General features: G+C 43.8%; 1 protein-coding gene across 1 annotated transcript; it reads left to right on the top strand.

Annotated features, from left to right (window-relative positions):
• Positions 1 to 7,751: 7,751 nt before the first annotated feature.
• LOC105913743 lies at positions 7,752 to 8,084 on the top strand. Its single transcript, XM_012843603.1, has one exon. The coding sequence runs from the start codon at positions 7,752 to 7,754 to the stop codon at positions 8,082 to 8,084; it is 333 nt and encodes a 110-aa protein (XP_012699057.1).
• Positions 8,085 to 9,499: the final 1,415 nt, after the last annotated feature.

Genomic DNA, 9,499 nt, shown 5'->3' with positions numbered 1-9,499 from the left:
ATACGCAATGGTGAAGTTCAATCTTCATTGGAGGACTTGATCCAACCGGTCTGACCGGTGGGTTCAGCTCGGTTTGACCTGTCTACACAAGGTGCAGATCTTATGCCCCCGACTGTCCCTATTAATCATTACTCCGATCCCGAAGGCCAACACAATAGGACCGGATGTAAAAGTGGCAAGTGGCCGACGGGTGGGGGGCTTAACTACAAAATAATCCCACCACTAACCCTATCTACTGGATTAGCATCTTATGGTCTTGATTCATAGTTTCCAAGCTTGCACGGGGTAGATAATTTGCACCATATACGTTCCCTGGCATCACCTCTCTCGAGGATTTTTTTTTTATTTTCACATTTTCTATTTTAATGTTTTGTAAAATATATGTTCGAATAAAAAAATTACAAATATGTACCTACATAGCCATTTGGATTGGTGGAATGTCTCTCTTGCAGCCACCTTACCACCAATTCAGTTGGCGATATGTTCCCTCTCTATGTAGCATATTTTTAAAAACCGTAAATTTTTCATATCAACTCGGATGGAGATAAAATTAATATAAAAATTGTATATCTTGATGAGATCCAGAACATTGTAATTCAAAATATTTTGATTTGAATCAATCTTGGTACCAAAATAATCAATACAATGTTAATATCTGAAGTTCTAGATCTGAACATTGTATTGATAACTTTGGCACAAGATGGCTTCAAATCAAAATATTTTGAATTATAAAGTTGTAGATCTTGTCAATATATATAGGAGCTAATCACGTGCATGCAATCAGAGCGCTAGGAGAAGCACACCCCGCGCGCAGAGAGCAAATTGTGTGCATGCAAGAAGAGTTGTAGGAGTAGCATACTGACTTCTTATCGTCACATGGAGCAAATCATGCCATCTCAGTTACTTTGTTCAGTTTTCTTTGAGAGATGATAACTTCCTCACTAAGTTTCAGATTTCGAATCCATTTCCACATTTATGTTCCTTACGATTTTATTTACGAAATACGACCCACTTTCGAGCGTCATAAACCGCGACGAGTGACGTTCCTTATTTCGGTGCGTCACTAAGATAATGACGAATGAAAATTCATCCCACATGTTATCATAAACTGGCTCCTGCGTAGCATGCCACATCGGACCACAGTTTGATGTGGCATGACAGTTGTGACGAACTGTTTCATCATAGATTTAATTACATCCGATTCTTAGCCCAATAATTGTTATCGTCATAGATTGATTTAGGCCCAAATTGTTGTGCCGAGCCCAATAATTGTTGTCGTCATAGATTGATTTAGGCCCAAATTGTAATATCCCTAGTTTTTAGGGAACCTTGCAAAAGGTTAATTAGAGGAATTAAGGGTACAAATCACACTTAACACTCTAGACCTTGCCATGTTTGAATTTCGAAGGCACTTAACACTTGAAATCTCACAAAAGGGGCAAATCAAAGTCAAACTAAGTCAAATAAGGAACTAAGTGTGAAAAACAAGCAAACTAGGTTGGGAAGGTAGAAAAACATTCGAAACACCAAATCCCAACTTTTGGAAACTTTTCAAATTTTCAAATGTCCAAAAAATGCCTTAAAAAGTTCTTTTGGGGGGTAGTTGTTAAATTCAAATTTTATATAACAACTCAACTTTTTGCTAATATAAAAGTTGTAGAACTTTTCAAAACAAACAACTTTTGCTATTTGATCTTTCACTAGTTTAGAGTGGAAGCTGTTCAAATTTTAGGTCAAAGTTCAGCCAAAATTCAAACTTCATTCAAGTTTCAACCTATCTCTTTAAACCCGCGTTCTTCCAAAGTTCACACTCTTTTATCTTCCAATCTAGCCAAGTTTTGCACCTGAAGCTTTTGTAGAGTTTGTAGCCTAAAGTTTCAACAACAACTTCTAGTTTTGAAAATTTTGAAGTTTGGTTTCAAATTTCAGCGCAAACTGGCTTCAAACACACTTTCCCTGCACGCCACCGCGTCGCACCCCATATGCAAAGCGCGATCACCATGCCCCGGCACGTCGTGCCACGCCATGCGGTGCCTCAGCGTTCGAGGAAGGCCGGCCAACCCTCACTGGTGACACGACCCGATGGCCCCGGCACTCGCCCAGTCACCGGCCGACGCCATCTTCCTCCGCACAAGGCAAAGATCTGCTCCAGCCACTCCTCATGCGCGCCTCTGTCCGCGCCCGCGCCCAGGGGGCCAAGTCTCCGCGCGCCATCAGCTCCACTATCGGCCAATGCTGCCGGTGATGGGACAAAACGAGCGCCCCTCCCCCGACCAATCCTTGCACGCGACCAAGAGATCCTCTCCGCCCGCATATACTGCCCCACCAACCCTCGGAGCTCACCCACGCATGCCATGCCATCATCGGCCAATCACCAAGCCCGCCACGCCTACGCCAGTCGCCCACCACCCTCTTTCCCTCCCCCAGTCGTCGTCGAGCACCGAGGCATCCTTAAGTTCCCTCGCCCTCGGCCCGCTATAAAAGGCGCCCCAAGCCTCACTGGCGCCTCACCGTGCCACCTCTCCTGCCACCAACAGAACCAGAGCACCACCACGCACCTCACCGCCAAGCTCCACCCTCCGACCATCCCTGCCACCCACTGAGCCCGCAGGTGCACCACGCGCACTCCACTCGAGCCTCTCGAGCCACCCTTTGGCCACCCGTGCCTCTGCCGTTGCTGGAGAAGAAGCTCCTCTGCCGCGCTAGAGACCTCGCTGTGAACTGCCGCCGTCGAGCTGCCTTCGCCCCTGAGCCCCTTAGTGCATCTCTTCGCTGTGAGCCCCTAAGCACCCCCATGCCCTTCCCTAACCCTAGCAGTGCCACCGCTCGCCGGATTGATGCTGGCAAGCCGCCGGCTGAGCCCCAGGGGTGACATTGCAAGTCCCCAAATCTTTTCAGGGGCCTGAGCGTGAAATATTTATATTTTCTGTTTTTCTTTTGATTTAGAAAGGCTGAAACTTTGGAAATGCATAAGTAAATGTAGAAAAATGCGAAAAATACAAATCTAACATTGTTAGACTCCTAGTGATGAGTAGTTTTAAAGAAAAATGGTTTTGTTACTGTTGTGTTTTTCCCTTAGGATTTTATTTTTGTGTTTAAACTAATCAATGCTTTATAAATCATGGAAAAATGAGAAAAATATGAATCCACCTTGGTGGATTTAATTTTGGCATGCTTGTTTTGAATAGAAATTTTGCAACACCAGTTTAGTTGTGAAACTCACTGAGTTGAGTTAAATGCTTGAATGCTAGGTGTGATCTTGTTATATGCTCTATAAATGGAAGGAAATAGATAAAAATGCAAGATCACTTTTGTTAGGTTCTTGATGCCTCTGTTTATCTAGGAAAAATACTAGCTTCTGGTTGCTACATGTTTTAACTTGCTTAATTAAATGCATGTGAGTAATACATTTAATATGGTAAATGTTACATTAAGTTGTTTAAGAATTCAGAAACATGATAGCTTTCCAAATGAATGTTAAGCAACCCCAAAATAACCCCCACCTTTCTTTGCGAAGTCTAAGATGTTAAAACCTTATATGTGTACGCAATCACCATCAAATCAAACCTGGGGTTTAAAACACGAAAGCACTTTACCTTACAAACAACTTAAGTTTAAATCTTGTCTAGGTGCATGTGGTCATTGTAAGCTTTACACTTCTGCAATAATATCTTTTGAAATGCATCTTGCATATGAAATCGTGAAATCTTGAATTGTTGCATATGCATCTTGTGTAGAAGCGAATATTGCAGATGGAACTTATGAGCCGCTTCAGATGACCGAGGAGGCACCTGCAGAGCTGCATTAAGTCGAGGCTGAGCAACCCAGGCTTCCAATGAGCTTCCCACTAACCTAGATCAGGAAGGCAAGCCCTGGAGCATAACCCTGATTTAAAGTTCATGCAATATCTATGCTCCTTGTGTTTGTGTATTTAAGTTCATAGGAGTTGATTGAAAACTTAGTTGCATGATCTCAGGTACTTATGTTTGAACACTAGTATGATAGGTCGAGTAGCTGCAATGCTAAATAGGACTCGGTAAAAGTCGAGTGATTTCCTGTCACTCGCGAGTTATAGGAATTGCTTGCTTACTTATGCTACAACCATAAGGATGACGGGCGGGGCTGGGCTTTTGGTCTGAATTGGTGGATTGCCCCATCTATCTAGCAATAAAAATGCGAAGGCCAAAATGTGTCGGTGTTCGTGGTCAAGTGTTTGAAAGTACTAATCTCATACCTAGTATGGGATAGGGAAGCCTTGTACCTGATTGAACCAGGGCATGGCTTTATCCCTACTATCTCTGGAACGGAGTTTCCCCTGGTGCATCATGTGGGTAAAAGTGCAGTCACGATACGGCAACGTTCCGGGACCATGGGGCCTTGTATCCAAGGGAAGTAGGCCTTGTCCACATGCTCGAGGATTGATGGGGATGGCTAACATGTGTGGACCCGTCGTGGTACGCAATGTCGTGGGGTTAGGTTCACCTTCCAAGGTTTGAAAACTCGATTCGAATCATCTGCCTTTCACAGTTTGAGACTGCTTGATCACTGTGCTGCACTGAGTAAAAAGTGGAACAGAGAATGATTATCTTAATGATGATGCTTGGAATAAAATGTCTTGAACAACATGCTTGCTTAGAATAGGTGCCTACCTAGATTGGTTAATTAACTAGAACCTCATGCTAAAATTTGAAAGTAACGACCTATCTTAGATTAATTCGGTAATTGATAGCACAGATAATCTTTCCATACCACACATACAAATAAATGTTTCTCATCAAACTTCACACATTATTATTCATGATCAAAGAACAAGCACAAGCATATTGTCCCTAAGAGATCACAAATCACTACACATGATATCTCTCTGACCAAGAACAAAGCTAGCCTAGAAACACATTGAGCACAAACCACAATACTCACAAACCAGCAGAAGTAGCTGGGAGGACATGAGCAGATGTCTAAGAAACACATTGACCTTACCCTCTGAAGTTTAGCAGTTGACGAAGGAGGTACGCAGTTTCTCTTACTACTTTCTTCAAACTCTCAATCTCCTCAGATTGCATTTTCATTGCTGCATCTGAAGCTTGTGCCTTCATCTTCAAGTCGCTCAACATTTACTCATGTTCAACAACTTGTTGTCTTAGTTCTGCAACATTTGTTCCTGTTTAACAACTTGTTGCTTAGTTCTACAGCTTCTTGTAGCCCTTCCAAAGAAATATTAGATCTTGAGCTTGTAGCTGAGGCTGGCTGCATCGGCCACATAATTAAGGAAGGGACTTAACTGTAAATCATGAGGACCAGAATTTGGTACTACAACCTCAAGGATTTTTTTCAATATTTTAGCCTACAAATGAAAGGAGCAGAAGTCAAACTCCAATCTTAAACAAAGCAACTAAATAAAGTAAAGAATACACGAGTAGGATAGTCAGTTGTTTAGTTACATACAACGACATGTGATTGAATTTTAGCAATGTAGGAACGTGATACTAGGCCCTGCACAATAAGTATTTGGTCAATTATCTTAGATATAAGAATAGAATATACCATGACCATAGAAATGCAGATGCTGGCCTTGCAGATAGATCTAGAGCATCCAATGTAAGAGAAGGATCCCAAATCTAACATAATACACTGAGAAATTTACTTTTCGCTAAAGAAATACTAGCAGTATGGGGTAGGCGTAACTAGGCTCTACTCCAGACAGAAATAAACTTGAGCAGAGTGCTCTCTGATGAAGTAGATGTAGATCCAGAAAATTGGAGGGGACTACATAGAAAAGAAATGAGATTCTCTCTTGTGGAGCTCGAAGATGCAGTGGTGCATGGTTGGACGGGACAGCCGGTGCTTGCGCAACATCCTCGCTCAACTGCTCAACTGCGCAAGCATGGGCGCAGCTGCTGCAAGGATGCTGAGATGTTCCTCCAAGAGTGCCGCCACCCATGCCGCACCTTGATACCTGCCACCCGTGGAGCTTGCCACCGCTTCTGAGGTACCCCTTGACCGTCGAGGTCATCTGCCACCGCAGATCTAGTTCGGCTTTACAATAGAGAGGAGAGTGCTGATTTTGAAAATACAAGGTGGGAGTTTGGAAGGGCACTGCAGTAGCCATATTTTTACTATTTGGGGGGAGGTGAGGGAATACAGAATTTGAATATCCCGCTTTCAAGTTCCTAGGCGTGAAATGAAAATTTGGTAAGCTGCACTTGTTGCGAGGTCACTAATAAGATTGTGCGCTCTTATTGGACCCATTTGTTAGTGAAGTTGAGTGCATTTCATCTTTGCATACAACATAGGCGGAAGACAAATATCTAGAAGAGGCCCACACTTCAGTGAACCTGGGTGCGTTTCCAGTCGCTGACCACAAAGGGAAACAGCTGGTTTCTCCAACTATAATGCCTACGCATCTATTTTGTAACTCATGTGGATGTCAAGATTTTCCTTCTTTTTATCCTAACTCATGTACCCGCTGAATATTTTGCATGCCTACCCATGAATGAAAGCCTGCATATTTCGCCCTATACTTGTGGTAGGATTCCTGATCAATGTAGGTCTGCATATTCCGAGCATACCATGTATTTTCATGGCTACTGTAATCCCGTGAGGCATCAGCTGGGAGAAGGTGCACTGTGTTATTGATAGGTCATGGTGCTTCAATAAATAGACGCGCCCCTAAGGCCTTTGCTCATCGGCTCTTCATCTTACATGCATTGTTAGTGGTTGTGCTAGGCAACATACTTTGTTCTGCGTCCTGTGAGAGGTGAGCTTATAGCTTCTACATCTTGTTTACAGGTTATCATCATTGCTTGTGGTCATTGCTTATCATTTTTAGTTCTGTTGGTAAGTATCTGTAGGATGATGGCTGGTCAAGCGAACAGAGCAAGCGAACGAAGCAGGCAACTTCGATAGTGTGCCACCTCCGCAGTAGCCAGGCTTCATTGATCCATATGATCTGTATGACATGGAAGAAGCAGACGAGGATGAAACAGAGGAGCCGAAGAAATCTGAGTTCGCTTGGCCGCAGGACCACAGTTACACTCGTGTGCTTCGTAATGATCGCTTTTGTGTGCCCTTGGTGCTTTCTTACCCACCAGACGTGGCATATTCGTGACATCCTGCAGCATGCTAGTGGCATTGGTCACTCGGGTCGTGTTACCCTGGACCCAAAGGCTAGGCATCGTGCATTGGATGACTATCTCCGCAGCAACCCTCATTTTGCTGCATTCTATGCTGCAGCAGGTATGCTGGAATAAGCTTATGCCATATCCATCTCCATGACCGTGTCTATTGTCTCCTCGTTGCCTTGTTCGTGTCTGATGCATTGCTTTTGTGTGTTGTGACACTTTGGTGTAACAGAGATGGCTTTATTTGTATCGTCTGGATCAGTAGTTTTAGCCTGTCGGTGCCTGGTGACAGTGCACTAGTTTAGTATTTCAAATGTGTATGGTTTCGTTGTTGTGTGTGTGCGCGCCTGTACCACTGTATGAGTGTGGATCTATGGGGATGTATCATATATGTGTACTTAAAAATGCGATCTAAAAAGAACAGTCATGGTTTGTTCATTACTATTTCAAAATAGAGGAACTTACATTGTGTATCTTCTTATATAAGGTGATAGTCCTCTATACTCTGCTACCTATTTAAGGCACAAAAGAAATCCCATGTTATTCATTGCCTCTGCTCTCCTCCCCGCATCTTTCCAATCTCCACCACCGCCTGACGAGCTGCTCGTCCTCATGACCAAATCCACCAGCATGGCTCAGAGCCAGACAAGCTTCTCAGAGCGCACCAACACACTCTTCTCCATGGCAAAAGACCTCTCCCAGGAGGTCGGTGCCCACGTCACCGTCATCGTGTTCTCCCCTACCGGTGAGCCCAAAGCCTACGGAGCACCCATCGCCAACTCCATCCTCCGCACCTACCTCCCTGAGATCCATAGCTCACCATCTCCAGCTTGTTATGAAACGGCGGAGGAGGCTGCCGCTAGGGTTGACGGAATGAAGTGGGAGGTGGAGGAGACCGCTTTCCTAGCTGAGGCAGAAAGGGTGCGTCAGGCTGTCGCATGGTCGAACATCCTAACGGCTTAGACAAGCGCAGTGAAACAAAACTGGTGGGAGGTGGACATGGAAGCTCTAGGGGGCGGACGAGCTGCTGGTGTTTGTCAGGGCATTGGAGGTGCTAAGGACCGACGTCCAATGCCACCTCGACGCAATGGAATCATCCCAAAAGGAGAAGATGCAGCCTAAATCCTTTTTTGTTAGTGCTCTCACTGCAAGATAAATCATGAAGATGTTATGTGAACTTTTATGCTACCTTAATCCTTTTGTAATCAATGCAAGAAAAATTTTATGGTCTTCTTATGCATTATATTAACATCAATCAGGCATATGGTCCGTTGTCGGAAAATTGAATAGGCTGGACTACCATTTGCGATCCTTTATTGGAAAAAAGATGCTTGGTTTGAATTTTGGCAAGGTGAGCAAGGATTTCCTTGCTTTTGAGAGAGAGCCAAATAGGATCACAATATTTGTTAATAATCATCCCATTTTGATTTTCAACCTCTCAAAAAATAGATGCACTATTCCAATTACATTCTCATTAAATGAAACATAAAATTTGATCAATCTTGATTTCTCGGGGCATGCGAGTAGGAGAACGACCCATTAAGAATTAAATGAGGGAATAGCATAAATTGGTTTCAAGTAACCATGCCTACACGAGAACCAAGGACGACCGGCTGCATGGACATGGAGGATGTGACATTACATGGAGCTGGAACGTGGACGGTTGCCACGTTAATCCTCAGGTACAAATTAGAATTCATTACAATTTTTGGGAAAAATATGTACAGGCGTATGATCCGTTATAAGAAAAGTGAATAGGACGGATCAAAATGTTGGATCCTTTGTTGGAAAAATGGTTTGAATTTTGCCAAGGTGAGCAAGGATTTCCTTGATTTTGAGAGAGAGCCAAATAGGATTACATTATTTATTAATGTTCGTCTCATATTGGATTTCAACCTTAAAAAAATTGATGCACTATTCCAACTACAATCACATTAAGGGTGAGGGAGAGGAAACAGAGCAAACAAAGCATGAAGACAGGGCAAACAGAGCAGGAAAATAGGAAACAGTCCATTGATCTTACAAACAAAATATAACAGCATAGAAAAAGATGGCTAGTGTTCCAACGAAATCTAAAGTTACTAATTAATAGCATAGAAAGATAACAGCATTGATCTTCCACCGGTGTGGCTCGCTCACACCATCCACCCCTCGTTCTGGGCCATGACGCGGTGGCAGCTTCACTTCTTCTTGTTCTCGCCCCTCAAGGGCGCGGACTTTGCCATCCCTAGGACATGGTCCTTGACTTCATTTAGGATCCTCGACTGATGCCTCGTGCTGCGGCAGATGGGGCACACGAAGGTGTTGTCAGCGTGACGGAAGACGCACAGAGTGTCGCCCTGGGGGAAGGGCGTCTAGTAGCTGCGGCGACAATCGTC

This window comes from Setaria italica, chromosome II (assembly GCF_000263155.2).
Source record: "Setaria italica strain Yugu1 chromosome II, Setaria_italica_v2.0, whole genome shotgun sequence".
In the NCBI taxonomy this organism is placed as follows: Eukaryota; Viridiplantae; Streptophyta; class Magnoliopsida; order Poales; family Poaceae; genus Setaria; species Setaria italica.
The sequence above is the reverse complement of the archived record's forward strand: the minus strand, read 5'-3'. Positions and strand labels throughout refer to the sequence as shown.

Excerpts from the sequence above, each read along its gene's own strand:
- LOC105913743 (XM_012843603.1), top strand. The coding sequence starts at position 7,752 with ATGGCTCAGAGCCAGACAAGCTTCTCAGAGCGCACCAACACACTCTTC.